This window comes from Ptychodera flava, chromosome 11, assembly GCF_041260155.1.
Source record: "Ptychodera flava strain L36383 chromosome 11, AS_Pfla_20210202, whole genome shotgun sequence".
Taxonomy (NCBI): domain Eukaryota; kingdom Metazoa; phylum Hemichordata; class Enteropneusta; family Ptychoderidae; genus Ptychodera; species Ptychodera flava.
Genome location: NC_091938.1, coordinates 815,257 through 834,549, shown reverse-complemented (window position 1 = coordinate 834,549; position 19,293 = coordinate 815,257). Strand labels below are relative to the sequence as shown.

Here is a 19,293-nt window from a genome sequence, read left to right as displayed (position 1 = left end):
TAACTTATAACATTGTCACATGGTTTGGTCATATTTCTGTTAAAGAGAGAATGCGACTAACGAAAATTGTAAACATATGTGGTCGACTTGTCGGAACAAAGTTAAAAGATCTTGGAGAACTGTATACTTATGCTCTTCGTAGGAAAGGTTTATCCATTCTTGGTGATAAATCTCACCCATTGAATGACAAGTTTCAATATCTGCCTTCGGGACGCCGTCTACTTGTGCCCAGGGCTAGGAAGAATCTTTTTAAGAAGTCATTTATACCATCAGCAGTTGCTGTTTTAAATATGAATATGTCTCATTCCATCCTGAGAACCAGAGCAAACACCATTTTAAGTAGGAACTTTTAATATAGTGTTGTGTTTGTCTGTAACTATTGTATTGTTTTGTATGGTGTTGTCCGTATTTGGTGTTTTTATAGCGGTCCTGATGTTTAAAGACAATTTTCCATATTTTTATGGACAATAAAGTAGGGCCTATACCTACCTACCTACCTATCTAATCTATGCATTTTGGGGGCAGATTTCTGAGAGTTCTTGCCCTTTGTCAAAATTGACATCACTTTTGTTTTAACCTCAGTAGTGTACTCGAAGGACTGGTTCTGTGATTGGCTATCTACTGAGAGTTTACTTTCAGTTGAAAGATTCAAATTAGGATATGTGCTAAATACCGGTATGTACTGAACCACCTGTTTCATATGATTGATCAGCAATAAGTTACTTAAGCAATAACCCCCGCCGCAGGAGGGTATACACGAGATTTTGGTACAATGCGCGACATATAGCACGAGCCGATAGGCGAGTGCTATATGGAGCGAATTGTACCAAAATCGAGTGTATACCCGACTGCGAAGGGGGTTATTGCTATTATATTATATCAACTTGTGTGTCTTTGTCGTCTTGGTCCGGCATTTTCGTCAGTTTCAGTCCAAAATGCAGAAAACTGACGTCTGAGAGATCGAACGTCGGAAAATCATCGCCCGAGACCGAGCATTTTATAAGTTTGGATTACGTTGACAACACACGAACAAAATATCCTACGATAACATACGCATTACGTTCATCAAAATTATATTAATATTTACATGCAACACGAACTGCCTCAGACACAGAAATGGGTCAAGAGTTCAAAGCAAAAGAAAAAGTAACATTTTTTTTCGTAAATTTACATAAAAACAATAGCGCTGGCTTTTCCTTTTTTTTGCGTAGTAGGCCTACACTAAAAATAGATTTGTCTCATTCACTGTCAGTCCGGTGTGCGCCAACCGTCGTAACATTCAGACAGACGGCAGAGGAGGTGGTGCAGTGGGGTTACAGGTTCTGTTTTTGATGGATATTTTGGATGGATAATTTGTGCTAGAAAACGTGCAGTTTTGAAATAATCCAGACATGGATTACGGCGACTGTATGAACAGTTGTAATATGCGAGCAGAGTGTGTTGTGACGCTGACACAGCGATTTTCGTCGCAGTCGCCAGGATTGATCGCATTGTTATTTTGAACTTCTTCAAGTTCTTGGGCTACATCGTTAGAACACCCTGGTCTGTTACAGCCCAAACTCTAGGAAGGAATATCTGACGTACCGTTACAGTGAGGAAGTTTCAATTTATTTGTGTATGAACGAATACTAGTAGTAGCTTTGTTTTAAAGAGCGGTATGTCGCGTCTCGACTCCTGCTGAATCGATCAAGCAAACTACACAGTGCACTGTTACCCTGTACAATTTTGTACATCATCATACCAAAATAAATGTGTTGCTTCGGAGATTTCTTTCATCATAGACCGCTTATTTTCACCAAGAGGTGAGTTACAGAACCATACTTTATCTCTGTATCGAAATTCGAACTCGGTCTTTGAAACAAAGCGGACTGTTTCGGATTAAGTTCAGAGCCACATCGTTCAAATGCACCGACCGGGCAATTTTCAAAAATGCTTGTTTAGGGGCCCGTTTTACCACCGCTATCAGTGCTAAAACAATATTTTAGCATCGCTCTCGTCCAATCAGAATGGCGCATGGTAGCATGATATAATATAATACAGTATTGAAATGCACGATTTGGAAAATGAGAAATTTAGTTGTTCTTGACAGAGTAAGGTTTACTCTTCAATCCTTTGTAATGAAACTGAGATACTATTTATCTTCATGCATGAGTATTTCGTACTTCATCTATAAGATGATTTATAAGATGATTGCTTTTGTGACTAACTCTCCAAACCTTGGGATGCGACTTAGGTAAAGGATGCGCCAATAACATAGTTTCATTCTGAAATTGTATTATTGATATTTTTTTCACCTTTAGTACTCAGTGGCTGCTTAATCAAACCAACCCTTTATAATTTCATTTGTTTGCTGTATTACTAAAAGTTATGTAGATGTGATATTCCATATTGAAGGTGGAATACATTATACATTAAAATACATCAGAATCCGTGAAACAAACGAAGGTAATCATATAAACCAATAATGAGGGCGCTATACCTGTCAGCATAAGCCCAACAGCAACACCATGTGTGGGGTTATTCCAGTAAATGAGACAATCACTACTGATGGCTTCACGGTTTTACCTTACTTTTATTTACGGTAATGTTGTGTGAGTGTGTTGCTGATTGTCTATTGGCAACCAACCCTTGGGTGAACTGCAATCCCTGAAGCACAATCATCGAATGTGGGAAAGGCAATGAATCCTACTGCATCGAACATTTTGTTGGAAAATAACATCCCTATGATATCATGAGCTGTTAAAATCTCTCTATTCATATCTACTTCACATTATCATTGTAACACATTTGGATAGACATTAGCTGCTAAGAGCTCATTTACTATCATCATACAATAGTCAGCGCACTGACGATATATTTACGTCAACATTTGAAAAGATTGATCATTTTATCAGGTATTATTTAGGATATGTCTGCAGCAATTAAATCTTTGAAATGGTCAGCAAACTGTCAACAAACATAGACAAAGTGATATTTCTTAATCTATTGTCATTATATTAATGCTTGTTGATATTGATTTACCTGATGTTAGTCCTTTTTTCTCTTTGAAACTTTTTGTCGAGTAAATATGTTTTGAGAAAGCGGGCAAAAAATGTGCCCCTCTTCTTAACAAAATCCATTGTAATGTGACTGCATATACTCAATATGGTCTCATTCTGTCTTCAAGCGTCACATTTCAAATATCATGTTATATCAATATTTATATCAGGGAATGACATGTTTTGTGCTCTACTTTCAGAATATGATCGTTACCTTTTCCTATGTTAGTATTTTATTGTTATAACGTGGAAGGTAGCGCATATCAACAAGATGATCGTGCCGATAGGGTGATTTTTCTCACCTATCGACACGATGGTCGTGTCGATAAGCGTGTCTTTTTTACTTATTGACACTATGATCGTGTCGATAAGAAGTATTTTCTGGTTATTTGCACGATCATAGTGCCGTTAAGTCAAAAGCTCATAATCGACACGATCATCGTGTCGATAGGACAAAAAAACTGATTATAGACACGACGATCGTGTCAATACATAGTTTTTCTTACTTACTGACACGATGATCATATCTTTAAGAAGAATTTTCCGCTTATTTGCACGATGATCGTGTCGATACGCAGTTTTTCTTTCTTATCAACATGATCATTAGGCTTTGTTTCTTCCGATCATCAAACACAACAAACAACGTTAAATGTTATAGAAATAACGGGCGATGCGCTGACCATTAACATTTATTTGTGGGCAAGGGCGAGAGGAAAGCCAAAAATTAACGGGCGAGGTTTGCCGAGCCGGCGTCCATAAATAAACGTTAATGGTCAGTGCGGAGTCTGTTATTTCCATTATATTATCAACGAACCCCGAAAAACCATCAAAATTTACGAAAATTTCCCGTGCAAACGACAACGGTGCCCCGGAACCTGTCCTTGAGTAGTGCTCGCGCTGCAAAAATTTTGCAAATCCCGAGATTTTTTTGGAAAAAAAAACGTCTAAACTTGGCCCACAAATGCTCTATTTTGTTTTGTGGTTGATTATGATCTTTGTACAAATCACAATTTTCGTTTTAGCCGTAAAGTTACTGTGTTTACGATATTATTCATATTCACGGGCATGAAAACAAACCATTACTGTGTATTTGTGGGCAGTCACGTGGTTCAGCTAGAACAATTAAAACACAATGGACAGCGCATGGTAATATAATAATTTCTCATCGGGCAAGCAAATTTATTTTAATGTGTATCAGCGCACTTGTCTTACTTATAGCCAAAGGCATGATACTTTGTAATTTTAAAGTTCTGAATCTCCATTAAAGATCGGCAGAGATTGTCAAAATGCAATGAATGTAGCGGGAAAAGAGAAAAAATGGGAAAGAAGAGTAGGAGAGAAGAGAAAAATTACAAAATAACGGACAGAATGAAAAAAAAAGAAAAACATGTTTCGGCCGAGTGGGATTCAAACACAGTCCCTGCGGGTGGACGCTTTAATCTGCACACTGCGCCTACTTCATCTCCATACGCCACAACAGACTGTACGAGCCAAAGGGAGACAATAAGCTTCACAAATAAAAGAAGTGTTGTTGTATGTTTGAAGCTGCAATGTTGTTTGTTATGCTCTATGATTCATTATTTGGGCAGTTTGAGTCTTATAAATGTGAAATATTGACAACACGAACACGATTCTATTGGTTGTGTATTATGAAACGGCGATTAGATTTTAGCAAGCCATGTCAGTAATTGTCAATTGAACACATAGGCCTAAATATATAGAACACACTTTTTGTCACACGAGGAAACTTTATGTCAACACGGAAGCCGTACAATGGAGACCATTTATTTGATAAAGCAAAATGATGACATAAGTGTAAAATTTGCATTTAATCGCAGGTTATCATGATCGAGTCGATGAGGTGCTTTTTCTTGCTTACCGACACGATCATCGTATCGATAGCCAGAACTAAATTATTAAAAAGTGATAAACTTATTTTCATATTATTGATATACCTTTAGCTTAATGTTATTCGCCTATATGATTTTATTACTTCAAAAAGTGTCTTTATATGAGATGCCATACCAATATGTATCCCATTTTCAACATGCAATGAAAATTAACAGTATGGAATATGACTTTCTCATTTATCATCATTATTCTCATTACCAGATATGATAGGCATACATTGGTAAAATCTAACGGTAGGAGTGTATTGTTTCTAATCATCTGCTCTACAAGATCTGAAACTTTGAAGCTAAGTTAGCGATTCAATTGTTACTGGATTGGCTTGATTTCTAAAGATGTCATGATTGGAACTAATTTGGGAGAAATAGATCTTCATATTGTTCAAATTTCTAAAAAGTGTTAGGCGCCCTATAGCTGAACATTGCATTGTTACAAATTACTCAAGTATGTAACTTAAAATGAAAAGCAGATGAGCTTACATTTGTAGATTAAAACGACTTTATTTTACTATCCAATTATCTCAAATTAGTTCCAATCGTGTTAGATGCGTAATTCCAAGCCAGACATTCAGTCCATAATATACACTGGCATGTATCAATTTTGAAATGGTACATACTGTACCACCTTCCTGATTAGCCCTTCAACTGTAAGTCCATCTGCGGTCCATTGTCTTCAAGAACAACAGATACACACCAAAGTTGTTAGTAAAAGGTTTAACCCTTTCACCACCATGGTTTGACCCAATCTCATTGTTATCAATGGTGATTTTGGACCTGTATACCGGCATTGGGGGGTTGAACAAGTTCAATAACAAAATGCCACCACACTTTTTAAGGAAAGTTTACAAGGAGAAATATTTACTCTGTTCAAAGGATCATTAACTGGAACATGACTAAAACTTAAAGGCAATGATTCCAATTACAAATTTAAGTTATTCAAGTAAATTTGACTACTATTTTCCACTAATACTTTTGCAAAAAATGTTTACATGGTTATACCATGCAAATCTTTGCCCATGATAGCCCCTATTTTCGGAAAGACTATTTATGATTATCACGTGACTTACTCTTGGTTAAAACTGTCTGGTTTACTGCTAAACCGAACATTACAGCACTGTAATTGAGTGTTGACGGTTGATGTATTTGTGATTAAAATACCATCGATTTTTGTCAATTCTAAAAAAAGTTAGAAGGTTGATTTTCTGATCTGGAGCTATAGCTGTCCCCATATTGCTAAGTCGGAGACATCTTGCATAATGAGCGTCACCATGCTCCTTTCTATATTACGCCTATCATTTCTATATCACGCCTATCCTTTCTATATCACGCCTATAATACCCTTTAAGCCTTCGAAAAAGCAGATTAATGATCAATGCTTTGCTTCACTTTTTGAAATCAATATCCACAGCTTTTTCAGTATATTATTGATTAAAATCACTACCAAACACACACTATGCATCACTTGATACTATAAAACGATTCGTCATGTCCGTAGAACTTTGACAGGATTGGTGTGTGAAGCTAAATGGAGCTTACAGTCTTGTCGTTCTTTGAGTTTTCTAGAAAAAAATCCCTATAATTTTGCATAGTGTGACTCATGCACTACTAAGGAAGGTTTGATGTCTGACAATGATTGACAACCTGAAAAAGATCAAAAGTTGTAAAAGCTTTAAACGAAGTCACCTGCAATCTTTGGCTGCCTTACCAATTGTAAATGGGGTAACATCTGTACACGGATAACATTTTCAACAAAATCTATTCTATTCTAATGTAATGTACAACTAATAGTAGAATTTAAATTTAAAATGTGAGGCAGACGATACAATAATGGTAAAAGGTTACATATGTGTGACTGTTTTTCAAGAAATCGGAACCTTTTTTGCTCTCAAGTGAAATTCAGTGACTTTATTTGGTTTCCTCTGGTAATTATTCAACTCACGTACCTGCAAAGCTCATTGTTCTAGTGAGTTCAGTCTTCACGATGTTTAAGATGTTCCTCACACCTTCTTCACCCTGAAATTTCCCCATCAATAATGTGAAGTAAATCCAAAGTGTTAGTAGGAATGCCTCACTCACAATCACACTATAATTGAAAGAGCATTTTTCGAGTGCAAAAATCTTTGAAAAATGACAGCTACTGTTGGGCTTTGATAAAATGCAGACTCTGACGATTCCATCATCACATATTGCTGTGTCAAACCGGTGCAAGTAATGCACATACATAGTTTTTGTTCTTATTTATGACTTGCACCTTAGAAATGTCTGTAAAGAAGCCAATCATTCACTGACAGTAGAGAATGTACTGTTAAGGCAGTTTTCATTTGTTTCAGCTTTGTCTTGCTTAGCTAAATAATATTTGTGTGGTATTTCGAGGATGATTTCAAACTTTCCTGATCGAACCAGAAACACCCGAGAAAAATTCTATCATCTAGATATGCCCTGTACTCACAGAATGTGCAAGTCCATACAGAATAGGTCGACCAACAAACACTGCTCTAGCTCCCAGTGCCAATGCTTTGAATACGTCGATGCCATTACGTATCCCGCCGTCAAAATAAACCTCCACTTTATCACCAACCGCCTTTGCGATTTCAGGCAATGCTTCGATCTGTGTAAATTGAAATACAAAAGTCTAAGAATCACACTGAATTGGTTTGCTGGATGGCATTACACAAATAATTCAGAAGGCAAACATTCGTCTTAAGTTTTTGTTTCGCAAACGTCACTTTTTGGACAGGAAAACACGTATACTTCTTGCCAACAGTCTATTAATTGTCTTTTTGATTATGCCTGTGCCTACTGGTATCAAGGTTTGAAGGTTGTCAGTAAACATAGACTACAAACAACACAAAATAAAATAATAAGGTTTGTTCTAGATATGCACCCAAGGGAACATATTGGGCCAGCTCACTTTGAAAAACTTGGGTGGCTTTGTGTAGAGCAAAGAGTGTCGTATCTGAAACTGAATCTCATGCATAAAATAATAAGGGGGTCAAGCTCCATCCTACCTAGCGTCAAATTTTATTACAAGACAGAATGTACACAATTATAATACACGTTCTGGCAATAACTCAGTTTTTATCCTAGGAGGAGCTAAATTATTTCAAACAAGTTTTCAGTACTCAGCTTCGCAGTTATGGAATTGCCTTCCACGTAGTATAAGGAATATTGATTCCAATTACAATTTTAAAAAAAAGTTAAAACGTCATTTGCAAGATTACGTCGAACGTGTCAGGAGAGATTTCATTTAATCTTTGGTGTGATTTTCAGAGGGTTTTAGTCCGTTTAACTTATTTTTGGAAGTGCTTGTTTTACTCTCTGTTGTCGGATTTCTCACTTTGTACTTTTTCCATTTTTTTGTTAGTCTTTTGTTATTATGGACCACTGAGGAAATAAGTCTCCGACTTTTCTGTGTAATCCATGCACAATTTTGTTCATTTTGTGGTGTTTTATGTATCATTTTGTGCAAATAAAAAATAAAAAAATAAATAAATAAAATTAAGCCTTGGGACTAAAGTAAATGGTGCAATTCAGCCGGGTTTATGAAAAATACTGACAATTGCTGATTGCTTGCACCAAAATGCAGACCCTTCTTCTTCTCCTTGATAAAATGACTCTTCATCTTCCCACAGTCTGAGGTTGCAATGTTACGATGAATTTCTGTTTTTGTATTCTTTCCACGCATCGATCATCCCAACCTTTGCAGTGTAAAAACAGCCTGTATTTATGATAACCAGCTGAAACTTTGTTTTCATGTCAATACAGTTTCTTGTTCTGTTCCTCCAACCATGTCAAGACACAATTATAGCTTATCAACTGAGCTTTTACTACTTTGTAAACTGCATTGTTTTCTTGACAAGTGAATTCTGGTCTGGACTGGAATTCAAATTTAAACAATGTCAGTGTATTTTACATGTTTATATGCTCTGTTAACAAGCGGAATAGCGGGTATTTCAACATGCTTTGGCAAGTAGAAAAGAAAATTGCAATTTAGCATGAAAAAATAGTGAAAAATATTATGAAAAAATAAATAATTTGGAAGTTTTTTACTAATTGCTAACTTTAAACACGGTTAGTACACTTTGAGATAAGTCTTACTACAAACTGTGTGCACTCATGCCGAGGCAAGATCTTAAAATCGGAATGCATGTATAATTGGTCACAAACTATCTACCAATTTCCAAAAGACATTTTCCATACAATTACCTGTGAATATTTTTGTTGCAAATGATCCTGTTCAGAAATATTAATTGTTGGACATTTCTCAAAAACTACTATATAGCCATTTCTAAAAGTGAATAATTCTGAAGAGCTTTCGGTGATGTTAAATGTTATGAATTTTTCTGATGCATTGTTGAGGAGTATTGAAGAAAAAACTTTCATGACAATCATCTTTCATTTTACAGTATTATAGCAATTAACTTACTGATGCTGGAACAGAATCAAGTGCTCGACCTCCGTGGTTTGATACAATGACTGCACTGGCACCGTGGTTGACCGCTAACATGGCGTCCTCGGCTGTTAACACACCCTTGACGATGATTGGTAGACTGGTTTTTGAACGCAACCAATCAATGTATTCCCATGTTGCAGCTTGGTCTCTTATGTCAACATCTTTATAAAAACCATCCTCAAGCATAGGGCCCAGGTCGTAATCCTGTAAACCAATAAATAAGTGTTGAAAAGTTGATTTGAGCAAGTTTGATGAGAACATTTTCAAAACACCTGAACAAATATGCAGCAGTGCGTACAGGTAGTTTGTGTGTGTGAATGCACGTTTAAATTTTTGTGTAACAGTGATGTACACATACTTGAATTAACGTATCAAACTCTGCAGCAATATGTGTGTGTGTGTGTGTGTGTGTGTGTGTGTGTGTGTTTGTGTGTGTGAATGCACGTTTAAATTTTTGTGTAACAGTGTATCATGTACACATACTTGAATTATCGTATCAAACTCTGCAGCAATAAGGTGTAAGTTTATGTTTGATGTTCATGGATGTTAAGCACTGCACATTGTAGAACGATATCTCTATGATCGATTGAAAAGTATTGGCATCTTTCAATTGAAGTACTCATTTTAAAAAATCACATACCTTGAAATACTTGTTAAGATTTCCATAGCCATGGGTCTCAACAACATTTTTGGCCAAGAAATTGGCTCCCTCATTTTTATGAACCTTGGTCAGGTTTCCAAGAGATGGATTGTCAATGGTGGCAACAAGGCCCATGTATTGCGATCTCTCTGCTCTTCTGATCAAATCGAGCGTCACAGCACGATTTCGAAAAAGATAGATGTTTAACCATTTTAAACCACTTGGTTCTCCTGCGTTCACTTCTTCCATTGATTTATTAGAATGCAAACTCAGTACCATGCATGTTCCCATTTTCTCCGCAGCTGAATGCGAAACATATTGCGACTCCTTACATAATATTATGAATTTCGATTTGGTAAAGAGAAAGTTGAACAATATTATACATCTGTGAGTCATGGAAAAGGATGGGAAGATGACAGAACGTGTATAACGATAGATGGATTGCATTTCATTTCATCATTTTTAAAACAAGCAAAAGCTGGAGAAATATTTATATGTCATTGAAACCATAACTGGCAGGAGGAAGGTTTGAAATATGGCAGGTATCAGATCTTTTTTATTTCTTTCTGATAAACACTGGGATAAACAGAATCAATTTAGTGCATACACTGACGAGATGAGGAATATATGTTTCACTTGAGTTCGTGAACAACTCCTAGCAGGAGATGACTCTGATTGGAGTGCAAACTGTAGTTGTCCAATTCATATGAGACATCAAATCTTAAATCACAGGAGTGTGGGGTTGTATTTTCACCCTCAAAAGCCCATAGATTATGCAGTCAAAAATTGTATACACTTCTATGGACAAATGGCGCTGTTCTCACTTTTGGTTGCATATGGCAAGCCAGAGTGAGTGTATAATATAGCTTCTATAGACCTTTAATAGCGTGTGATATTCATAATGTCAACCAGCTGCGGCATCATACGTTATGGAGGGCAACTTTTGCAATGGACAAATACATTTACAACATCATGCATCACGGTACATCGAAATGCAATCTACCACACACCGAAGTAAAGGACCTGTCCACTTGTAATATTGTATTGCATGGAATTAATGAAGAAAATATTTGGTCCCTCCACTGTGTATGGTTGCATAGTCAAAGACAAAGGTAACATGTGAATAGTTCTTTTACCGGTTCCATAATGCAGTGCGCGCCAGGGTATATAAAGCGTACGTTACGCATAGCTGTAGGGGACACGCAGGGTACGTTACTCGTAGAACTCTATGGCAGATTAAACCCTGACCAATATTTTTGTCGCTGATGGTTAGATTATACACGGGGCATTATTTGGTATTGCAAATTTGTGTCATTCTTCTATAACAATCCGTTGTACAACACAAATCAGTATGTTTTCGCTGTTTTGAGCTTATAGACGGTGTTTGATAAAGTCACTGCAATGCATTGTGGGATAACCGGGAAAAGGTCTATTGGCATCCAGCAGTGTGCACTCTTACAAAATTCATGCAGATTCACAAATGCGAGTGTATTGAAGTAAATGTCAGCTACAGTGTTCAGCTATTAAGGCCTTCTTTAGGGCTGAAAATGGTATGTGCCAAACTACCATCTGGTAAAAGAAGCCTTGATCAAGTCGATTCAGATATATATCCCTAATTAGGAAAGTTCATTAAGATATTCAAATTAGGAATTGGCTCAAGTAAAAATGCTGAATGACTTTCAATAATGTTATATCATAGTATCTTCGATGTACATAGCAAGTTTCATCACTTTGGGTCAAGTCAAATCAAATATATATATCACTTATTAGCAAAGTTCATTAAATATTCAAATTAGGAGTTGGATGAAGTAAAATTACTTAATGACTATCAAGAATGTTGTATCACAGTATCTTCAATGTATGTAGCAAGTTTTATCAACTTTGGTCAAGTCAATTGAGATATATATCCTTAATTGGGAAAGTTCATTTAATATGCAAATTATGAATTGGGTGAAGTTAAAATGCTAAATGACTTTCAATAATGTTAAATCATAGTATCTTCAATAGACATACCAAGTTTCGTCAATTTTGATCAAGTCGATTCAGATATAAATCCCTAATTAGGAAAGTTCATTAAATATGCAAATTAGCAATTACCTTTCATGTCACTCCTTAACATCTTTCACGCCTGATATATCTTGGTGTGATCAAAATTTGCAACAAATCTTATCAAATTGTGTGCAGTCGTTCTCAATGTATTTCCGTATTTTCTAAAATCATTAATTATGCAAATGAGCAAAAGGTAAGCAAGCCATACCTATCAAAAACTAATCAGTTCTTGCCATTTGCAAACTGAATCTATATGCCAGATTCGATTTTATTCTGATGAGCCGTTTTTGAGATATCGAGCGCACAACTCCAAGGCACCTTCATGCAATTTCAAATCGGCATTTCGGCATTGGAAGTGGTTCTTTTAAAAATTCTTTTTTAAGATGATGAAGATAAATTTTAACAAGTGCATCTTACCACATTTTGATGCAGCATTGATCAAATACTGAGGCAAAGTATGTAACTGTTGGCAACTTTTGCAATGAACACACTCATACACAACATCATGCAGCCTGGTACATTGAAATTAGTGATACAATCTACAATACCAAAGTAAGGATGTCCTCTTGTATTATTGTATTACTTGGAATTTATGTCACCGATATATTGGAATTCATCATGCAATACAATGTGGTATTTAAGAAAACCACTTATTACTAGCTTGGAGGTTTTTGATTATGTTTCTGTACAAATTAAATCCAATATGTAAAATTCTGACTCACATTTATTGAGATTTCACCAAGTTTACACTTTTGCTTCTCATTAGCATACTTTTGGTAAACGATAACTTCATTTGAGTTTCATACTTATAATCATGTTTACAAAGTTTCAAAGCAATCCGCAAAGCATTTTCAGAGAAGAAGCTAAGACGTTTTGACCAAATATGGTAAAAATTGCTTAAAAGTACAAATATGAACATTATATCACTGAGATAAGCCTTAGAAATATGCATATCAAGTTTAAAAGCATTCAGACACACAGTTTCACAGAAAATGATTTGTTCACGGAAATGTGGAAAATTGCCCGAAATACACAAATATGAGAATTCGACCACAATTTGAACAAGTCTAAGAGAGCTCAACACTAGAATAATGCACACTAAATTTCAAAGTAATCTGACGCATGGTTTAGAGAAAATAATTTTTGGACAAAAAATAGGAAAAATTGCGCCTAAAAACAACTATGAGCATTTCGCGACAATTTAAAGACTCTCAACTAAGGGCAGCCCTCGGAATATGCATATCAAATTTCAAAGCAACCACACACAGTTTCAGAGAACACGAGCGATGAAATTCGTTTCTTCGCTTCGATAAAGTGTGTATGTGCGATGTACGATAGTGAGCATGCGTGCGTGAGTGCTTCACGAACTCTACAACGTGTTGAAAGGTCTCAGTCAGAAAAATGTAACAACTTAGCCGGCTATTGAACCACTCTTTTTTGGGAGTGGAGATTTAGCCGACTGGTTCTGTCTCAGGCCTCTCAGCTAGGCGACTGATGCCGTATGTTGTGGGTTCGAATCCGATTGAAAACTATCCGTATTTTCTATCCTGGGTCGGTAACACTGCTGGTGGACAGAATTGTCCCCGAGGTTATCGTTCGCCCAGTTAAAGCGATGAAATTCGTTTCTTCGCTTCGATAAAGTGTGTATGTGCGATGTACGATAGTGAGCATGCGTGCGTGAGTGCTTCACGAACTCTACAACGTGTTGAAAGGTCTCAGTCAGAAAAATGTAACAACTTAGCCGGCTATTGAACCACTCTTTTATGGGAGTGGAGATTTAGCCGACTGGTTCTGTCTCAGGCCTCTCAGCTAGGCGACTGATGCCGTATGTTGTGGGTTCGAATCCGATTGAAAACTATCCGTATTTTGAAGAATCTCATTCAACTTTTAAAAGACAAGTTAATTTGTTTTTGTCATTGTTTGATTTTTAGAGTATTTTTTGTTTGTTTAAATTTTAGTGTATTTTATCCTTTTTTTCATTTTCTTGTCTGTAAGTGGCTGCCTGATGGCACTGTTGATGACCAAATAAAATTTAAAAAAAATAATGTTAAATCATGCAATCTTCAATATACACACCAAGTTTCGTGAATTTTGATCAAGTCAATTCAGATATATTCCTAATTAAGAAAGTTCATTAATTATGCAAATTAGCAACTATATTTCATGTCAACCCTTATATCTTTCACGGCTGATATATCTTGGTATGTTCAACATTTGTAGCAAATCTTATTAAAGTGTGTGCAGTCGTTCTCAAAATATATCCGTTTTTTCTAAAATCATTAATTATGCAAATGAGCAAAAAGGAATCGAGGCACACCTACAAAAAACTAATCGGTTCTTGCCATTTGCAAACTCAATCTATGTACCAGATTTGATTTTGATCCGATCAGCCGTTTTTGAGATATCGAGTTCACAGACAGACAGACAGACAGACGGACAGACAGACAGACAGACGGATAGACAGACAGACAGACATCGCTGCGACATTAGCCCAAGTGTGTGAACACGTGAGCTAAGTGGACAAGTGGACAAGTGCTTTCAGAGAGGAAGATTATTTGACCAAAAATTGGAAAAATTGACTCAAAAATCCTTATATGAAAATTTCACCAAAATTTGGACAAATCTAACTGAAGTCACCTTAAAAATCTGCATACTAAGTTTCAAACAAAACTTGCCAGCGATTACAGAACTTTAGCAATTTGGAGGATATTGCCCTTTTTACCTCATTTGAATTCTTCAGACATTAGTTAACATATTTATTTTAACAAATTCACATCTCCTCCCCTTGGTGCACCTGTACACGAAATCGTGACAAGATGGTAGGTGCTGCAGTTTTTTTGAATTTTTGATGTGGACATACATACATACATGCATACTTACATACGTAAGTACGTACGTCCACACACGCATGTACGCACACACACAAACATACATACATACATACATACATACATACATACATACATACATACATACATACATACATACATACATACATACATACGCACATGCAAATGAGATGCAAATGAGACCGACTCACATATCACCATATAAGAAGTACTTTTTGGTAATATACATTTACCAAATGTGAGCCAATAAAAAGTCCTTTTAGATATGTTTCGTAGCACACGGAAACATAGTTTTCTTAAGAGTCTATTCAACATCAATTTTAAGTTAATCCATGAAAACATCTTACAGAAACACGGTGGGGACCAGTATCATAACCCGTGATATTCCACTTGATATGACGTTGTCTTTACTACCAAAATATATTTTGCCTATTTGAACCCATGCAGTCGCCGACATTGACCAATCAGAGATATTCACAAAAACATTTTCTTTGAAGTGCAGTCTCATGTTTCTGATGTAGTTCACATCTTTTGCCATGCCATATCCTATTGGGCGATTACTGTGCCAACAAAGGGGATGCGTCAAGAAGGAGAGTGATAGATGTGTGGGAAAACATTCCGTTCATGCAACTATAAAGAGTGACAATCTTATTGAGTCAATATAAGAGCCTTCCCCTAGATGTAACTAAAAAGCTAACGGACAAAATCAGAGAAGAATAGGTCTTGTCTGAAAATGAAAGAAATCAACTTATCAGAATTTCATTATTCAGAAAGAGCACAATGGTCTTTCCTATGAAAAAGTGTATTCTGTTACACTGATTGTTACATCATGAATATTCCTATTATTCTTACCTCTCGCTGTTGCCACTTCTCCATCAGGATGTGTTTCTGCCTGAAAGGCCGTTGGAGCAATGCATATTGGGATATCCACTGCATGGCCAAGTAATGATGTTGACAAATCCAGTGAAGACACATTTTGTAAAAGACGAGGCTTGAGGCGAAGTCTGTATGACAAAATTCATCATGCTTTAATACCCAGATAATAATTGTTAATTTCTTTATTTTCTAGAAAAGCATTGTGACTGAGAAGACGAATGAAGATGTTAAGGAAACACATGCTGCTTGTTTTGCTGCACAGGAAACACAAAATGTCATCAATCTTATTATCAGTTCAAATGTTGAAATAGAGTTTTTGCACAAACCTTTTAAAGGCCTTCCTGTTCTGTTTCAGTGTTATCTCTTCATCACTTCCAGACACATAGTATAACCATGCTATCTCATTCAATCTAGCTTTGAAGACGTCCTCGTATTCCGCTACACATGCAAGTTTGTCAGTCATTCTTGATATAGAAATTGGAGGAAAACTGTAATCAAGAAGCTCAACAAATTGCAACATAGAAGATGTTATCGACGTGATTTTCAATGAAAAAAGCAAAAATATTATGTTTCTTTCTTTGGAAACGATCGAATCACAGCAAACACTCAGATCAACCTTAACATCTGGTTGCAATTAAGTCTTAATTCTTAACTTTTTGTGAAGAAAATTGTGTAAAACAATATGTCATAAATGAAAGAAAGTGAAGTAACAAATCTATACAAGTGGTCAAACATGTTATACTTCTCAATTCCAACATCATCTGGACAACTATGAGTGACACTATCCAAAGAATATAAAATCAAAATTGTAAACAGCTATCAGATGGGCGAATTAAGAAAAGATTTTCACGAAGAGATCAAAACTTAAAAAGTTCAAATTATGCAATTATTGTACCAGTGAGAATAATTTCAGGTAATTAGTATGCTTTCCTCTCAAATATAAAGCATGTTAGAAATTATAACTTTACAGCAAATTTTCATTAAAAGTTAAAGCTTAGTGTAAAGAAAGCACCAAAACAGTAGTACCATGGTCCATGTTTACAACAGGTCAAAATTGCCGGAGGCATGGCCGGTTAGCTGAACGCCTCAGTGAAGGCTGCATTTGCAGTGGCAGACGCACTGAAGAGTAGTCATTGGATGAAGGGTCACATTCTCACACAAATATTTCAATTTGCTAGGAAAATAAACTTATTTCCCTTGTGTGAAAATGTTAAATGTCACGATATGCATACTGATAAACACCAATAAAATCAAATGCCTTAAAAACTGATTCTCTGGTATTCTCTGATAAGACCAAGAATATTGTGGTATAAGTTATGTAACTGTAGTCCTGAATCTGCTCTGGGACACTCATTATTGCTCTTCTCGGCCTATTACACTATAAGTTTTACAGAAAAACTGAAAAGATCACTTTTTTGTGAAATTTTGATATACTGTTCATCGATCTAGATAATAACCATCCTCACTGTGAGTATCTTCACTAAATTTTCAGAAAGCTCGGTCATACCAAAGTCATGGTTTAAGAGACTTAGTGGTTATACCCTCCTCTAAGTCTTTCACCCTGTTCAATCATTTGTTATATTATGCATCTGCAGCTGCATATTACGTAAATGCTGATTGCGTTGAGCACTGCACCTGAACCTTAGCCATGCTGTTGCTCTGTTACTAAATCTTTATATTTAGAGCACAAATTAAGACTGTTACAATGTTACTAAATATGTATGTGAAGGGCACAAACTTAGTACTCCTCTGAACTCAAATTAAAACTGTTTGTGACTTTCTATGCTATATCTCTATAGCATAATATTTCGTGATAAATTGCCTCTAACAGATGAAGGTTCATATCCATTTCATGAATAATATAAGGCTACATAGATGCACTCTCATGATTTATGCATAAACCACTTGCAGGGTTACCTTAATACATTTTCGTATGTTAAGTCTTTGCTACAGAATATCAGGCACCTTTCAAGTAAATTAAGTGTCAATAAACATTAACACATCTCTGATAAGGTACTTATGTTTGATAAGCAAGCACCTTTGAAGAGACAACCTTGGTGAGACCTGAGGAAGTAGAGTCTTCCTCCTGATGATGAACTTATGAAAGTTTGGCATTAAAATAACGTCATTTGTGATACTTAGGAGCTACTGTTACATTTGAAATTTTTGCATTTCCCATGTAAAAGTTAATCATTTAAGTGACCCATCCCAAGCTTTAAATAATAGCGGCTCCCTGACGGTGCGCCTCCGTCACATGATGGGTCCGTCTGGGCTCGTTAGGGTCTATGGTTTGTTGTATTATCATGATTCAAAGGGTCTTTTGGTCCGTTCGAGTCATTTTTGTCCCGTTTGATTTGATTTGGCCCTTTTTGGGTCGATTAAATTCGGATCCGTCCAACTTTCAAAGATACCTCTGTGATAGCTATAATCACACAGCGGTGCTGTGGCTTATTAATCGCGCTCGGGTCAAGGGTCAGCGCAACAGAACCAGTTCTGTGGCTGCGTGAATGAATCCAATCCAATCCAGCTACTCCTGTGAATGAATCCAATCGAACCTCTTGGAGAACCATGGTGGTAGAGAAGTGTAAACCGCTTACTTTTCGTACACCCTAAGTCCACGGACAGACATGTAAAGTTGCATAGCGCTAGCCTTTTCGAGACCATGTATAATAATATACAGTTTTAATGGCAATACATTTTGTATTTTGTATGAATGTTATGTTGTACTAACAGCTCGTAAGCAATGTCATTAGGCAAAGCGGCCCGGCATCTGCTTAATGCCCACGTGTTCCAATTCCATTATAAATTATGGTACAAGCGATGTTGAACACAAAAACATGACCCACCTTTTCAATAGCACTGCCAAGAACAGAACGACAAAGTCACATCCGGACTACGTTCAAACCTTTGCGCACAGACTGTGTCGAAGTACGCCTGACCCGCGAGATCGGTGTAGGTCTGACCTCAGATAAGAAACGTCATTTGCCGGGAAGCAGCATTGCGAGCGCCTGCTACATCACGTCGGTGGTAAGGGGATATTGAGGGAACCGTTTGATTTCTCGGTGCTTGGGACGAGGATTTTGTGAAAAAGGATTGTTGGTTGATGAAGAAAACAATCATTTGATCCTGTAATGGTCTGGGAAGTTTGTGACTTATTCCTTATTCCTTATTCCTTATTCAAATGTGAAGTTTGTTACTTATTCCTTTTTCCTTATTCCTTATTCGAACGTGAAGTTTGTTACTTATTCCTTTTTCCTTATTCCTTATTCGAACGTGAAGTTTGTTACTTATTCCTTTTTCCTTATTCCTTATTCGAACGTGAAGTTTGTTACTTATTCCTTTTTCCTTATTCCTTATTCGAACGTGAAGTTTGTTACTTATTCCTTTTTCCTTATTCCTTATTCGAACGTGAAGTTTGTTACTTATTCCTTTTTCCTTATTCCTTATTTGAACGTGAAGTTTGTTACTTATTCCTTTTTCC

General features: G+C 36.4%; 1 protein-coding gene across 2 annotated transcripts; it reads right to left on the bottom strand.

Annotated features, from left to right (window-relative positions):
• Positions 1 to 5,773: 5,773 nt before the first annotated feature.
• On the bottom strand, positions 5,774 to 18,746 carry LOC139143212 (2-Hydroxyacid oxidase 1-like). 2 transcript variants are annotated; one of them, XM_070713362.1, is made up of 8 exons: positions 18,659 to 18,746; positions 16,139 to 16,276; positions 15,789 to 15,940; positions 10,039 to 10,340; positions 9,372 to 9,602; positions 7,395 to 7,553; positions 6,889 to 6,958; positions 5,774 to 6,586 (listed from the first exon to the last, which is right to left on the bottom strand). In XM_070713362.1, exons 2-8 carry the CDS (start codon positions 16,273 to 16,275, stop codon positions 6,519 to 6,521), a joined length of 1,119 nt encoding a protein of 372 aa, XP_070569463.1. In that variant the 5' UTR covers position 16,276; positions 18,659 to 18,746; the 3' UTR covers positions 5,774 to 6,518. The 2 variants fall into 2 exon arrangements, with proteins under 2 accessions (XP_070569463.1, XP_070569462.1); XM_070713361.1 differs by lacking the exon at positions 18,659 to 18,746 and having other exon boundaries at positions 16,139 to 16,335.
• Positions 18,747 to 19,293: the final 547 nt, after the last annotated feature.